Source organism: Bos indicus x Bos taurus, chromosome 7, assembly GCF_003369695.1.
Source record: "Bos indicus x Bos taurus breed Angus x Brahman F1 hybrid chromosome 7, Bos_hybrid_MaternalHap_v2.0, whole genome shotgun sequence".
Lineage (NCBI taxonomy): Eukaryota > Metazoa > Chordata > Mammalia > Artiodactyla > Bovidae > Bos > Bos indicus x Bos taurus.
Genome location: NC_040082.1, coordinates 36,855,741 through 36,873,231, shown reverse-complemented (window position 1 = coordinate 36,873,231; position 17,491 = coordinate 36,855,741). Strand labels below are relative to the sequence as shown.

The 17,491-nt window shown below is 36.1% G+C and overlaps 1 protein-coding gene across 2 annotated transcripts in view; it reads left to right on the top strand.

The window, feature by feature from the left end:
• Window positions 1-17,491, top strand: part of GABRG2 (gamma-aminobutyric acid type A receptor gamma2 subunit) — a 129,529-nt gene that overhangs the window by 30,308 nt on the left and 81,730 nt on the right. For both annotated transcript variants that reach the window (XM_027545755.1, XM_027545754.1), the window contains exons 3-6: window positions 723-790; window positions 3,033-3,253; window positions 7,359-7,441; window positions 11,608-11,745. In XM_027545755.1, coding sequence (XP_027401556.1) covers window positions 723-790; window positions 3,033-3,253; window positions 7,359-7,441; window positions 11,608-11,745 — 510 coding nt within the window. The remainder of the gene's footprint in view (window positions 1-722; window positions 791-3,032; window positions 3,254-7,358; window positions 7,442-11,607; window positions 11,746-17,491) is intronic.

Here is a 17,491-nt window from a genome sequence, read left to right as displayed (position 1 = left end):
GAATGATGTTATGAATCCTTGTTCATTAAATATTAAATGAAAATGGAGCGCATTCATTAGACCATGGATGTAATACTACAAGATTTTTACTATCAGTCCTCTTTGACAAATAGGTGTGTATTGGGTTTCCATATGGTTTTCTCATTTGATGAGTCACGGAAGTCATTAAATCATTGAGGAAAATTGATTTTGTGTTGGCTAGAGGTGAATGAGGATAAAGTGGTCATAAAAGGAATCAACAGGGAGCAATATTTCAATAACAATTCATAATACTTGTTGCTTTTTATGTCTACTTCATATTTCTAATGCAGTTTATTCTCTAGGTCACACAATAGTTATTTATTTTTCTATATGGGGCATGTCAGGTTACAATGCCCAAATCGATTCAAGAGCTTTAAGAAAAAAAATAATAAAAGTCATGATATATGAAGAAGGAAGAAGAAAATCTGGGCAGTACTTTCTTACTTATTCATTTTTATGTAGTCTTAAAAAGAAAATCAGTTTCAAAACTGTGCTATGCTTAGTTAATGCCTTAATGTGCTTAAAAGGAGATATTTCTTTGAAAGCAAATAGCTAAATGTAGTGAATTAGTCACTAACTCCACATTAGTTGTGAATAAATCACTTCTAATGTAGCAAAATAAATATTTCTAGAATAACAAGGGCTAGTGTTAAAACATTATGCTTCTTCATATGCATATATTTCTATGGTTCTCTTTACAGTGAAACCAACATTAATTCACACAGACATGTATGTGAATAGCATTGGTCCAGTGAATGCTATCAATATGGTAAGTTTCTAATTGTTTATTTCATTAACAAACTAGAGAGGTAGTGTGTTATCATGGAAATAACAAAGACTATCCTTACAAAAAAATTGGAAGAGAGAGAACCTTTCATATCTTTTCTTTCCCCTCTTGTAATATAATTATTTTTAATGATTTGTATTAAAAATTAAATGTGATCATGTGTATAAAATTAACTTATGTAAAATGCTATAATCTTAAAATTCAACACTCATTGCTTATTTGGTAGGTACTGCTTACTATAAAGTAAAATATAGTGCTTTACTGTGTTTTAGAATATTCATGGTGTGGAGAGGTTATATTTCAAATCAGAATTGTTTCTCAGAGAAGAAATAGTGCATTAGATTTAACAACAAATGTAACTTTATTTTTTTTATAAAGCTTTCTATCAAAATCTGAAATAACGAATTAGCTTGGAGCAGAAGACGGTAGAGTAGAATAGAGTAGAACAATGTAATGTAATGTTAGTGATAGTATAACTTTAAAACACAATTTACCAAATAAGCAATAAGGACACTCTGCTGAATCAGATACGAGAAACATTTATTGCTCTCAATGAGGCTGATTAAAAAAACTGTACCACCACCTGCACCCTCCATGCAAATAGGTTTGCTTGTTTAACCATGAAACAAATAGCAACATGTTTCTCAGACTGTTTAGAATTATGATGATGATTGTGAGCATCTAAGAAGAATCAGCTGTACATGTAGTTTATTTTAACACAAAACTTATGATTTCAGGAATACTGGTACCCAGAACTACTGTCCCAGGATCATAGTTTATGAAATGATGGTTTAAAGACTTTTAAAACGTGTTTGTGTTGGCCAAAATGTAGGTCAGAAATTCTTCAGTTGCTCTATCTACTGGCACAGCAGGTTCCCCTTTCATTACTTGTGGACTGCAAATATAGAATTAAATCGTAAACAAAGTGGTGTGACTTACCCCAGTGGAAATGCAGCCAGTTCCAGTGAGATACAGGGCAGGAGTGCAAGGATACAATCCAGAACAACAGAAATCAGGCAAAGGAAGAAGGTTCTAGTCTGATCCTGACAAGCTGTGTTTCTTAGGCAAAGAAATAATCTCTCTGTGGTTTCTGGTGTTTTCTTTTTTTCTTTTGATGTGTATTCTTCATCATAAATGGTGATGGGTCAAGGGGATTAGATTAGGAAATGTGGATAGTTTCTATTCTTCACCTCTCATATTCTAAGACTGCTAGGGTCATGCTCTAAGAACACTAAGGGTTTTTTCCATTAATTTTCTCATGTGTATACAGATTAAAATCGAGCTGTAAAATAATACTAAATAAAATCTAAATATGACAGCCAAGCAGATCTTGGGTGTTACGGCTCCAGGTCTAATTCACATCAAACTTTCTTTTCTTTAATTAAAGTCAATCATGTACATGAGGGTAATCATCAGTCACGTGTCATCATAGCACTTTTTGCATATGTTTTGTGACAGATTAGTACAGTAATAAAGATTATCTTTTAATTGGTCCATTTCTTCTTGTTTAGAAAAAAAGACAATTGTAATAGTAAAAAAATAAAATTAGTTACCTTACACTGAGTGTTTGCCATCTGCAAGACAGGGCACAAAGTCTTTTTTGTATAGGGTGTGTTCCCCTTTTCTATCTTCACACTGCTTAGGTCTTCTGGTGGCCTCAATTTATTGCGAGGTGACCTAAACTCCAGAGCTCTAGTTTAGAACTGTTTTTGAGTGTTCTGGACTTTGTTTTACTCTGTAGCAGTGGCTTTTTGAACCTATTTCCTCAAAAGACAATTGGCAATGTCTGGAGATAGTTTTGGTTGTCACGACTTGGGGGTGGGATTTTTTGTTGGTGCTATTGGCACTTAGTGGGTAGAAGCTAAGAATGCTAGTAAACATCCTAAAATACACAAAATTGCCCCCACACCAAAGAATTAGCTGGCCAAAAATAACATGAGAAACTCTTCCCCATAAATACCAAATGCAAACAAGTGTATCAAGGCTATGATCTTTTGCCAGAATTCATTTACACAGGTCTATTTGTTCATAATGTATTAACTTGTCTACAAAAGATGGGTGAGTCTCCTTAGCCAAGCTTTTGCTTTCTTTTGGATCATTCAAACCCAAAGTAGCTTTGCTTGGTATTGGCAATGAAATCGTAAGTGATAAATACAAACAAGTGGCCTATAATACAATCCTACTATATTAAAGATGTTCCATTTCACCTTTTTGTTTAAAACAGGAATATACAATTGATATATTTTTTGCCCAAACATGGTATGACAGACGTCTGAAATTTAACAGCACCATTAAAGTCCTCCGACTGAATAGCAACATGGTGGGGAAAATCTGGATTCCAGACACTTTCTTCAGAAATTCCAAAAAGGCAGACGCACACTGGATAACCACCCCTAATAGGATGCTGAGAATTTGGAATGATGGTCGAGTGCTCTACACTTTAAGGTATTCTTTTGGAAAAGGAAATGAGTAATTGTTGGGAATAAAACAAAGATCAATTACGTTCTCTTAGAACAAAAAGAGCTAACATGTCAAACCTAAATCAGGATTGGCGCTTGAGCAAAATAATATGTGATGCTACAAAATTAGTTTCGTGTTTTTTTTCCTCTTATCAATGAACTTTTTCAAAGGATATAATTAAAACATTTTCTGTGACTGATGTAGGAACTCTTTTCTCACAGGGATATGAAATTTCCCTTGCCTTTATGAGATCATCTAACCTTTATACCAGTCTTGGCTTTTATGTGTATGCCCTGCTACTTTAAAATATGGACACTAAAAAATAGTCATCCTTAGGAGTTGATATGCTTGGAAATGTTTCTGTTTCAAAGGAAAAAATCATTACTCAAGGAGAATTTTTGATGTGGGAATCTGTACATCCTTTTCTTTTTAGCTGCACAATGGCACAACTAGAATGAATTCCATCTCCCAACATCTACTCCCCACTACGTTGATAGGCTATTTGACTTTTTTTTTTTTTTTTTTTGCTATTTTTGGAATAGATATTCTTGGGGAAAACTTTAAAAGGAGGTATCATTTATTTTCTGAACTTAAATATTAAGCCAACATTAGAAAGGTTTTTGACTTAAATTAATGCCATCATCTTAGCACTTCATAATTGATACATTTAAATTTTTTATGTTGAAGTTTCTCATGGGTGAGAGTATATTATGAAGTCAACATAATAGATAAGTACACGCACTTAAGAATCAGACAAATCTGGCTTTGATGATTAGCTCTGTATCATACTGTGCTGTGCCTAGTTGCTTCAGCTGTGTCTGACTCTGTGCAACCCTATGGACTGTAGCCTGCCAGGTACCTTTGTCCATAGGATTCTCCAGGCAAGACTACTGGAGTGGGTTGCCATGCCTTCCTCCACGGGATCTTCCCAACCCAGGGTTCAAAGCCACGTCTTCTACATCTCCTGCACTGAAAGGCGGGTTTGTTACCAATAAGGCCACCTGGGAAGCTCCTGAATCGTATTATATTATTTGTAGGTATTAGGGCAGTTCTCCAGGATTTCTACAGGAGTGGCAATAGTTGAGAATATGTACAGGACTAGAGGCAGCTATCTGGTAGCAGGGGTCTAGCTGCTAGGAGTATCCCAAAGTTTTATTTGTATGCTGAGTATGATGTTTTTACTTAGTTACATTTTTATTTAGAGGAATGAGGTGAGAATTGATGGGGATTATGGCAAAGGAGGTACCTCTACCGCCATGACATATGCCCCTACCCTAGTACGACAACTGAGCACCTTTCATTTATTTTAAACTTCTATAAAATAGAGTTAATGATTATTACTTTACAGAGTGGTAATAAGGACTAAATGGGGTGATATGCAAAGTGTTTAACTGCTGCTGCTGCTGCTGCTAATTCACTTCAGTCGTGTCCGACTCTGTGTGACCCCATAGACAGCAGCCCACCAGGCTCCCCCATCCCTGGAATTCTCCAGGCAAGAACACTGGACTGGGTTGACATTTCCTTCTCCAATGAATGAAAGTGAAAGTGAAGTCGCTCAGTTGTGTCCGACCCTCAGCGACCCCATGGACTGCAGCCTACCAGGGTCCTCTGTCCATGGGATTTTCCAGGCAAGAGTACTGGAGTGGGGTGCCATTGCCTTCTCTGGTGTTTAACATCAGTCAGTTCGGTTCAGTTGCTCAGTCGTATCTGACTCTTTGCGACCCCATGAATTGCAGCACGCCAGGCCTCCCTGTCCATCACCAACTCCCAGAGTTCACTCAAACTCACGTCCATCGAGTCGGTGATGCCATCCAGCCATATCATCCTCTGTCGTCCCCTTCTCCTCTTGCCCCCAATCCCTCCCAGCATCAGTCTTTTCCAATGAGTCAACTCTTCGCATGAGGTGGCCAAAGTACTGAAGTTTCAGCTTTAGCATCATTCCTTCCAAAGAAATCCCATCTATCTATGTTTAACACAGAACCTAATAAAAAAGTAAGCACAAGCAGACATTTAAACTATTTGTATCTATTTTCAGTAATAAATATGAATAATGTGATTCTTCTAGATCTTAGTATCCAGGATCTTATAGCTTCAAAATATTTCATGTTAAATGCCCTTCTGAGGTATATTTTATGCCATATGTAATATTCAAGATATAAAATTCAATACTTTAAACTGGATCCATAGCTCTTGTCATCAGAGTTACATCAGTTAGTAGGAAAAACAGTCACAATTGCAAAAGAAATTCATTGCATATGTTTTGATTTCATCATGGGTTTTATTAAATTAGATGTGAGGTAAAGATTGGAATTAGAATCTAGTGGAAATCAAATTTTGTCTGCTAAATAAGAGCTCAGTCTAGCTTTTGAAGTATTAAGTAAAGTTATGCTATCTGAAGTCACTTTATCATTCCATAATATTATGGTTATTTTTTCACTGCTATTAACTTAGAGAAACACTATACAATATTTAATTATGGAAGCCACATCAAAATTATCACTCATGAGATTCATTCAAGATTTGAATGAGTTTGCTAACCTATATAAAGAGATGATTTCATTCTTATTGCTTATCTATAATGAGTTACCAATGTATATATATGTGCATAGATATATATCTGTGTAACTATCTGCAATCTGTATTATCTTCAATTTTAATAATTCCAGTTTAATTTGGAGAAATGATACTAATAAAATATCAAATTTAATTATAATTTCACTTATGAATAAAGCTTATCTTTTCTTTGAAGAGCATGTAATTACTGAGTGACAATGATAAAAACTTCCAGCTTTGGAGACACAGTCTTGGGCTCACATCTCAACCATGACACTAGCTTTGTCACTTCAGACAAGTCTAAGTACAATAAAGCCATAATAACACTTACTAAATGAGAGAAAAATTCACCTTACCTAGTGCCATGCTGACAATTAAGGGCTCAATGATGATTAGTTATATCTTAGGACCAGTAATTGCCCTATTATACCATAGAAAAATTAAACTTATGCTGAACTTTTAACATAAAAGGTTTATAAAATAAAGTTTTTTATGTTAAGATTGGTATCTGTAATTATAAGAAGTATAGCTAACACATATGGAATTTAAAATATCGTCAATCTATCACCATTACAATTTAACATTATAGTCATACTTCCCCAAATGTGGTCAAAACATCTAGGACTCCTTTAAATTTTATCCCTCCTAGAGTTCTAGCCTCTTTTGGGAAAGAAAATCTGTATGTTTAATAAGCGCCTCTGGGACTCCAAGGGCTTCCCTGGTGGCTCAGAGGTTAAAAGGATCTGCCTGCAATGAGGGAGACCCAGGTTTGATCCCTGGGTCGGGAAGATCCCCTGGAGAAGGAAATAGCAACCTACTCCAATATTCTTGCCTGGAGAATCCCATGGGCAGAGGAGCCTGGTGGGCTACAGTCCATGGGGTTGTAAAGAGTGGGACATGACTGAGCGACTGCACTTTCTTTCAGGGACTCCATGGCAGACATTTTTCTGATACATCTGTGCATTTAACATCTGGCTGCTACTAGATATTCTTATACTCTTTAACATCCTATATAATTGCTTTATAGTGTTCCTTTGTAAGAACGCTTAATACTCTGTTGTGAAACACAGGTATTTTTAAACTCACATATAGTAATTTAAATATAACAGCTAGCAAGTACTTACACACAGAAGGTTCTGCTGTAATTATCAGATAAGTTCTGAGAATTATCTGCATTCATTTACATGCAAACAGTAAATGAGCTTAAGTTCTTAAAAGAGTTTGTTCTATTAAGTAAGTTAAGTGAATTCACTGAGCAATCCCATGTGTGCAGTTAGTTTGCCAAAAAAAATATGGGATAATAAGTACTGAATAAGTGAAGTTGAGGTCAGTGAGAATTGTTTAGTCTGGGAAAATAAATGGACATTAAGTCTTACACAATTTTATCCTGGACTTCAGTGAGGATCACCTTGTATTATCAGTAAGAATGGGTGAGATACTGTCCAGGAATAAAAATGAATGGTCATTAGAAAGTGCTAATACATATTTAAAATTTTTTAAACTGTCTAAAACCTTTGTATCATATCTTTCTACTTAGACTGACAATTGATGCTGAGTGCCAGTTACAGTTGCACAATTTTCCAATGGATGAACATTCCTGCCCCCTGGAATTCTCCAGTTGTAAGTAATTACTCATTCTATATTCTGTATCCCCTCTCACCAGTAGTCTTTCTCACTGCGATACCAATTCATTGGGAAACTTGGAGAACGCAAAATTGCATTATGCAGTGTTGTTGACTTTGAAGATTCTGGTAATCCCTTTCATCATTAAAAAAGGAATCTATTTTATCAGAAATTACAAATAGACTTCATTGGGGCATAAACTTGGAATAAATTGGCAGTGGGTTCCTGAATGACTGTGTTGGGAAGGATTGTAAAGCCTGGCCTTGTCTCAATAGAAAGAGGTGCTGCAATTGATGGGGTTGCAAAGAGTCGGACACGACTGAGTGACTGAACTGAACTGAACTGAATATCACTCCCTCCATGGACCCAGAAAAGATTAGCAGGATATTTGTTAGTTGTTTTCTCCCTATGTTGGCTTCCCTGGTGGCTAAGATAGTAAAGAATCTGCCTTCAGTGCAGGAGACTTTGGTTTGATCCCTGGGTTGGGAAGATACTCTGGAGAAGGGAATGGCTACCCACTCCAGCATTCTTGCCTGGAGAATTTCATGGACTAAGGAACCCAGAGGGCTACAGACCACGGAGTTGCAAAGAGTTGAACATGACTGAGCAAATGAACAAAAACAGCAAAATAACAAAATTGAAAATTACATCCTCCATCTGGAGTTCTAGTAATATCTAAAACTAGTTATCTGCCAGTGAGCAAAAGACTGATTTGGGGGTCATGTGAAAGTGAAAGTCACTCAGTCATGTCCAACTCTTTGTGACCCCATGGACTGTCCATGGAATTCTCTAGGCCAGAATACTGGAGTGGGTAGCCTATCCCTTCTCCAGGGGATCTTCCTGACCCAGGAATCGAACCAGGGTCTCCTGCATTGCAGGCAGATTCTTAACCAACTAAGCCATCAGGGAAGCCCTATTGGGTTCAGTTAAAATCCCAAACCCAACACTATAGATTTGAACAAATTACTAAATCTCTCAATGAGTCCACAACACAGGTGTCCATAGAGATTATAAGACCTGCCTCACCTCAATATTGTTTTGTTCATATAATATATGTAAAAAGCCTATGCTACCTCACACATAATAAGATTCAATCAGTAGCTGTATTATTTTATTATTATTATTATCATGAGATAATAGCCAATAGCAAGAAGATCCTTGATGATTCTAGAAGGAATTAAGCTTTAGTAACCTTCATAGGTATTTCCTGCCTAAATCAAAAACAAGCCTCATTTTTTCCCACATGTGCCTGACTATTTGTTCTGTATTCATGTTAGATTGCTTACCTCCTCCTTATTTCTGAACTGTCAATTGTGTATATTGTGTAGAATGAAAAAGTATGAATTTTAAAAATTTAATGTATGTACAATTTATCAGCCAGGGAGTAATGGAGATGCCTAAAAAGAAACTGAATCATAATAACAATACTTTCAAAAAAAGATTAGAAAAACAGTCACCTGTTTTGACAAACATTTCCAGAGGGAAACAAAAAACAAAACAAAAAAAGCAAAACAAAGGGCACCAAAGAAAAAATTCATTGTATATTTTATATATATTGATAAAAGTTCTCATTATAAATCTTATTTCATATGTTTTACCTTGTCCAAGGATAGACTATTTTTAAGTGAAAACTCCCCTAAGGCTTAGGATATGGTATTTATTTTCTTTTAATTTTCCAACTGAGACTACTCCTCTCCTGAGTTAGATAAAACTTAAGAAACAGTGATCTCTATGCCATCAGGTTGCTGATTGACAATTGTCTTCTGAGCCCAAAATCAACTTAGTATTACTTATTGCTATCAAAACAATTCAATCACCAACATATTCTCCATAGGAAGTTCCTTAATATCATCAGGAATAATATTATTATATTAATATTCCTTAAATTCTCAGTTTTCATCACATCCTGCCCTACCACCCGCCACTGCCCTCTCAATAGCAACCTGCTTTCTTTCTTTCTTTTAAATTAATTAATATAGTGGACAAAAAGTTGGACCAAAACCAAAGAATAAAAGAGACAAGGGATTTTATTCCAAGGAGTCAATCACCTTCCATAATCAAAACTTACCTTTCCACAGAATTATTAGAAGATATACAGTGGAGAAGATTTCTAGTTTTATGGGCTATCTATTTTACTTGAGTTTACCCTACACTTTACTTAATTGTAATTTTTATCCATTCAACAAATACATATTGAAAAGCAATTCCACAAAATAAGTACAATCACCGCCATGTAAGTACACCCATAGGTGAACAAATAACTTAGGAGAAAAATTAAGAAACTTGTCTAGGGTATTATGGAAAAGGTAAGCAAGGAAAAGGTACTATTGATCACTACATTATCCATGTAACATTTGTTTCATGATTGCCTTCTGTTGTTTTGGCTGAACATGACTGAACCTTAAAGAATCGACATAGTTCTCATAGGTATCTTCCCCTTGGCATTTCTACTTACTACTTTTAGTTATAGTTGTATATTAAAAAGAAGCCTCAACAAATTGAGTGTGAGAATAATATAAATAGTTGAAGTAATTTTTTCCTTCTACTCCAAGGACATGCCCTGGACAGGGATTTGAATCTGCTTTCCTTCCACCCAGGGACTGAACCTGTGGCTTCTGCCACATCTCATGCATAGCAAGCATATTCTTTACCACTGAGCCATCGGGGACATCCTAGATACTTCTTCTTCCATTATTTTCTATTTCTACATGACTCAAAATCTCACCCTTTTGAGTCCCTTTCACTGTAAATATTATCTTGCATATGTAGTGAGAGGAGAGTGAAAAAGTTGTCTTAAAGCTCAACACTCAGAAAACTAAGATCATGGCATCTGGTCCCATCACTTCATGGGAAATAGATGGGGAAACAGTGGAAACAGAAGCTGACTTTATTATTCTGGGCTCCAAAATCACTGCAGATGGTGATTGCAGCTATGAAATTAAAAGATGCTTATTCCTTGAAAGGAAAGTTATGACCAACCTAGACAGCATATTAAGAAGCAGAGACATTACTTTGTCAACAAAGGTCCGTCTAGTCAAGGCTATGGTTTTTCCAGTGGTCATGCATGGATGTGAGAGTTGGACTGTGAAGAAAGCTGAGTGCCGAAGAATTGATGCTTTTGAACTGTGGTGTTGGAGAAGACTGTTGAGAGTCCCTTGGACTGCAAGGAGATCCAACCAGTCCATCCTGAAAGAAATCAGTCCTGGGTGTTCATTGGAAGGACTGATGCTGAAGCTGAAACTCTAATACTTTGGCTACCTGATGCAAAGCACTGATTCATTTGAAAACACCCTGATGCTGGGAAAGATTGAGGGCAGGAGAAGAAGGGGACAACAGAAGATGAGATGGTTGGATGACATTACCGACTCAATGGACATGGGTTTGGGTGAACTCTGGGAGTTGGTGATGGACAGGGAGGCCTGGCATGCTGCAGTTCATGGGGTTGCAAAGAGTCAGACATGATGAGCCACTGCTGAACTGAACTGATAGTATATAGTATTTATTATATGCTATTTATATCTTACCCCAGACAATATGAAGTATTCATATAGTATATACAAACTCTGTTTAGTATACCTTATACTCAGTTTACATGCTTTTCACAGGTAATTTTGACCTCATGATTTTAAAATCTGATTTCCCAGTTAGGATATATATTTTCTCTCCTGTAATGTGGTGTTGGAGAAGACTCTTGAGAATCCCTTGGACTGCAATGAGATCCAACCAGTCCATCCTAAAGGAAATCAGTCCTAAATATTCATTGGAAGGACTGATGTTGAAGCTGAAATTCCAATACTTTGGCCACCTGATGTGAAGAGCTAACTCATTTGAAAAGACCGTGATGCTGGGAAAGATTGAAGGCAGGAGAAGAAGGGGATGACAGAGGATGAGATGGTTGGGTGGTATCACTGACTCAATGGACATAAGTTTGAGCTCTGGGTGTTGGTGATGGACAGGGAAGCCTGACATGTTGCAGTCCATAGGGTCACAAATAGTTGACACGACTGAGTGACTGAACTGAACTGAATGCTCTTTAATACAGGATCATCATCCAAGTCACAACTATTTCTTTGGTTATTTCCCTCAGTGTGTTGTTCATAGAAAGTGGTTGCTACGTATATTCATTTTTAATAATTTTAAATATGTTTCCTATCTCATGGCAGATGGCTATCCACGTGAAGAAATTGTCTATCAGTGGAAGCGTAGTTCTGTTGAAGTGGGTGACACAAGGTCTTGGAGACTTTATCAATTTTCATTTGTTGGACTGAGAAATACCACTGAAGTAGTGAAGACGACTTCTGGTAAGATGCACTTGAAAATAATTTTAAATGACCTTTCCAGAGTTTAAATTCTGGTATAAATGATTTAGAAGCTTTCAGTACTTGTCTAGAAATGATATTCAGCCAACTAAATGTCTTAATTTACTAGAGACAACTATAATTGGTATTCTAGCATGATACATAAACATAAATGGATTTTATCAATTTAAAGCAAGTTAGATTCAAATTGGATAAGTAAATCATTTGCTTAATTTCCTTTAGAAAAATCAATGTCTATTATTTAAAAAGAAGAAAATATTTATTAGGCATAGATATAATGTTTCTTTTAAGAAATATGTTTCATAATATATTGAAATAGCTGCATTTAAAATATCACATGGAAATGAAGCAACTGACAAAGAATTAGTCTCAAAAATATACAAGCAACTCTTGCATCTCAATTCCAGAAAAATAAATGACCCAATCAAAAAATGGGCCAAAGAACTAAACAGACATTTCTCCAAAGAAGATATACAGATGGCTAACAAACACATGAAAAGATGCTGAACATCACTCATTATCGGAGAAATGCAAATCAAAACCACAATGAAGTACCATTTCACGCCAGTCAGAATGGCTGTGATCCAAAAGTCTATAAGCAATAAATGCTGGAGAGGGTGTAGAGAAAAGGGAACCCTCTTACACTGTTGGTGGGAATGCAAACCAGTACAGCCACTATGGAGAACAGTGTGAAAAAAGCTGCCATACGACCCAGCAATCCCACTGCTGGGCATACACACTGAGGAAACCAGAAGGGAAAGAGACACGTGTACCCCAATGTTCATCGCAGCACTGTTTATAATAGCCAGGACATGGAAGCAACCTAGATGTCCATCAGCAGACAAATGGATAAGAAAGCTGTGGTACATATACAAAATGGAGTATTACTCAGCCATTAAAAAGGATACATTTGAATCAGTTCTAAGAAGGTAGATAAAACTGGAGCCTATTATACAGAGTGAAGTAAGCCAGAAAGAACAACACCAATACAGTAATACTAACGCATATATATGGAATTTAGAAAGATGGTAACCCTGTATGCAAGACAGCAAAAGAGACACAGATGTATAGAACAGTCTTTTGGACTCTGTGGGAGAGGGTGAGGGTAGGATGATTTGGGAAAATGGTATTGAAACATGTATATTATCATATGTGAAATGAATTGCTAGTCCAGGTTCAAGGCATGGTACAGGATGCTCGGGGCTGGTGCACTGAGATGACCCAGAGGGATGGTATGGGGAGGGAGGTGGAAGGGGGGTTCAGGATGGGGAACACATGTACACCTGTGGAGGATTCATGTCAATGTATAGCAAAACCAATACAGTATTGTAAAGTAATTAGCCTCCAAGTGAAATAAATAAATTTATATTAAAAAATATCACGAGGAAGATTAACTTTACAAAAATGAAGAAAAGTCACCATAGTATATATGGACTAATTCCCTATTCAGTAATGAAATGGTTTAAACTGGCTCATTGTGAATAAGGGACTGGGTTTTGGTGTCAAACAGGCCTGGGTTCAAATCTCAACTCCATCAGTTACCAGCTACAAATTTTAAGAATTTACTGAATGTCTCAGGAGACCAGCTTTCTCAGAGAAACAGTGTGCACAAAAAGATCTGCCTCATGGGCATATTGCGTGTATGAAAATAAAAGATAAAATGCTTAGAATAAAACCTGGCAGTGAACATTCAGTAAGTAGTAGTGCCTAATAATATTGATTAGAATTATCAAGTATGTCTGGGGCCTAATGTGGTCAGGGCTTCAGTTTTTTCAAGAAAAACTAAAACTCTATAATCTTATATCAACTATCATAATTTTAACAGTATTAAAAACATGTGGGACAAATCAGACATATTTCTAGACCACATCTATCTCACGGGTGGGTATAGGTTCATACAAACCCTTTGCAATGCTAAGTACAAACTCCATAAAAATTACTCCAGCTACTCCTTTTTAAAGCTATGTGAATTTAAATATGTCCTAATTTCAAATATAAACATTGTGTTCACAACTTACCATCTATTAAGATATATCTTTTTATATTTGTTTCCTTAAGTTGCTTTCTGATTATTTATTTATACATACTAATTTTTCTTCCCCTGAAATTCATAGGAGATAGTTTTGTGTTGACTAAAAAGCTTTGGTCTATGGTACAGAAAGAAACAAAAACCTAGACAAACATGGGAATTTAAGATTCTACCTTCATAAATACCATCCTTTAAATCAAAGCTATCTGGCCCTAATATTGTTTTTGGCATTTTCAGCTTTCTTAAAAAAAAAAACTCTTAAGCAGCAAATAGAATCCAAAAGAAAATCAAGAACTGCTCTAGTCTATTTTTTAAAATGTGGCCTTATGTTTTCTTATTCACTGGAAATCCTGACCATCAAGTACTAGAACAGTCCTTATTTTGGTCCCCATTAACAGATTCAGGATTGTCTTAGAACAGGTCTTCCATCTGTGAAAGAACATATGTAAAAATATTCTCTAAGTCTGCATGCTTCCAGAACAAGAAAAAGGGTGTTAAATTCTGCTGTGTATTCATATCTCTATAGTTATTATAGCACCCTAAAACAGAACCCACAAACTTATGACTAGCAGATTTTTTGTTTAGTCATTTGAGCCCAGAATGGCCTTAAAACCAACTAATGGTCAGGGAAGTGTTGATTTGATATCATAGGGTTTAATATCACCCCTCCCCAAAGTCTCATACTGAGAATAATGAGTATTTACTGTCTAATAAGAGATACTTCCAAAAGAAAATAATCTGTTTACTTAAAGCATGACAAGAAAATTTATCAAGGCATCACTGAACTATTTTTCTTCCTAGAAAAATCAAAGCAAACCTGTATTGATATCAGAGTTGATATTGAATAGCACCATTTAATTGATTGCATCAATTCCTTATGAAATTTAATATGGGAGTTAGCCTCCATCTTGGTCTTTTTGTCCACTCCCAGTTCTTGCTGGTTTGTTTTTTTGTGTGCGGTACCATTTCAATTGCCTCTGTTAAGAAAAAGGAAACACCAATGCTGAGGGGCATCTTGATTCTTGTAATAGTTGACTGTGTAATGATCAAAAGTCTGTGTGTTACTTTGTTTTATTTCTGATGCCATTCTTATCTTCAAAGCATTGCTCCATAACTAGTTGATACCTACAAAGAAGTTACATTAACAACTTTCTTGGGAAGTTATCAGAAGATCACAGTTATAGATTTTTTGAATGCTGGTTGTTACAAACAATGTGGTTTTCTCTTAGATTTACAGCAAATGTGTCTTCTTTTGAGAAAACTGTCAAAACTAGGCAAGAATATTACCTAAAATTTGGTCTAGTTTACTGTATGGATTTCTAACATTCTCTCATTCAAGTTCACCTTTCATGATTTTGTTATATCAAAGTAATGATTATTCTGTGGGTTCCTTAGTATTTTTTTCTTTAAATTGATTCCTTGTTATTAATAAAATGAATTTTTAAAAGGGAAGTTCATATTAGGACCATAATTGGAAAACCAGAAACATTTGACATGAATAGAAATTGATTAATATAATGAAAAATAAAGAAATGCTCTTAAATTTTAAGTGCACATATTTGTGTTTCCCAGACTCTGAATATGTTAGAAAAGATAGAGAAAAGGGAAAAGATAAACAGCATCAAAGTAAAACACTTCTTTGATTTAAACTGAAGAATAGAAGAAGCAGGAAGGAATTTTCTTACATATAATTCAATGCTGTGTGATAATTCTGTATACACCACCTGAATCATCTTTATCATTTATCTGCATTACTCTTGAGAAAAATATTGCCTTGGTGGTGGATTGATAAGGCTTGAAGAATACCTACAATCCATAATCAATACATCAAAATAGATTCTGGATCCATGATTTCTCTGCAAACCATCTCTTCCTGATTGTTCTATATCTGGTAACAGCACCATCATTGTCCCAGTGAGCCAGGCGTGAACACTCAGAGTCACATGTCTGCCTCCCACATCTAATGAATCACGAAGGCACTTAGCCCTCTGAAATATCTTGTGTAACTGTCCTCTTTTCCATTGCCACTGCCACTGTCCTAGTTCACGATTTTATCTTTTCTCATCTGGACTGTGTTGGGAGCCTATTAAACTATGTTCCTGCTGTCAGTCTCTTTCCTACAGCCTATCCTTTATACATTAATCATAAAAGCTAGCACTTACTGAGCACTAACTACATGTACCATAGCAAACATTTTATATAAATGACCTACTTTAATTCTTATAACTACAGTCATATTTAGTGTCATTAACACTGAGGGTACCACTGTGGATAAGGAAATAGAATTCTAGGGGTTCGTTTATTACAGGGATCAGATATGGCAGCTGGGACATGAATTCAGGTGGTTTGCTTTCAGACTCATGCTCTTAGTCACTGCACTATTTTTATTTGCACTGTGGCCCAGTGAGTCTTTCTGAACCACGACTTTCCTCATATCCCAAGAATTCAGGAGATTCAATTAAGCACAAGCTATAATGGGCTTCCCTGGTGGCTCAGTAGTAACAAAAAAAAAAAACCTCCTGCCAAGGCAGGAGACGCAGGTTCAATCCCTGGATTGGGAAGATCCCTTGGAGAAGGAAATGGCAACCCACATTCGTATTCTTGCTGGGAAAAGGTCATGGACAGAGGAGCTGTCAGGCTGTAGTCCATGGGGTCGCAAAAGAGTCAGACATGACTTAGTGACTAAATGACAACAACAATAAACTTTGTTCCTGATATATAAGCCCCTGAGATCTTGGGAATTTTCCAGCTTGGTTTTTATAATTTCTCGGCTGGTAACAGAACTACTCTGTCCATGTTTTCCTGAATATAAATAGCCAATCCTATATACACGTTGAATTTTAATCTTTTCTCTTTTGAGTGGCTTGTCAGATCATCCATACTTTCTTTATGAATTTAAAACATAAATAAACGGTTTCTCTTTGATGAGGGCTTTACAGATGGTAATGCCCAAACAACCTGGAGCAGTTTTTAAGAATGTGCACTCTTATAGCCAGCAGCTGAGGTTTCAACATTGATTTGTATACATTATAGAATATATAAAAGTTTAATATCGTCAATGTTACAGGGTTACTCTCAGGAATAAGTAAAATAATCCATTATAAATACTTAAAACTGTGCCTAACACATAGAAAGGACTCATTAAATAGAGAGCACCATCATCATTATCAAATTCAGAGCATTTTCACCCACCTTACTACTGCTGCTGCTAAGTCGCTTCAGTCGTGTCCAACTCTGTGGGACCCCATAGACGGCAGCCCATCAGGCTCTCCCGTCCCTGGGATTCTGCAGGCAAGAACATTGGAGTGGGTTGCCAGTTCCCTCTCCTTCACCCACCTTATAAAAACATAATTTCTGCCTTTTTTTTTTTTTTTTGGACAGTTGTTCCCTCTTTTCTGCCCTCTCACTCCAATTAGTCTTCCCAGTGGAAGCCTTCTTATAATCATCTTTGTATCCATGATGCTATTAGCCTGGTGGTTTGCTTAGAATTGTTGATTTGTAGGTAATTATAAAATGGATTGCTTGTGACAATTATATTGATAAAGCCATAAAATTTATCTCAAATAAGCAATTCAGAACTCTCTTATTTTTTCCATTACTCATTGTTTACTTTGAAGTTGGAGATCTTGTTTTTTCTAGTCACATTGCCATGGCCAGTTCACCAGATTATCTATGTGATATTATCTATGTGATATCTGT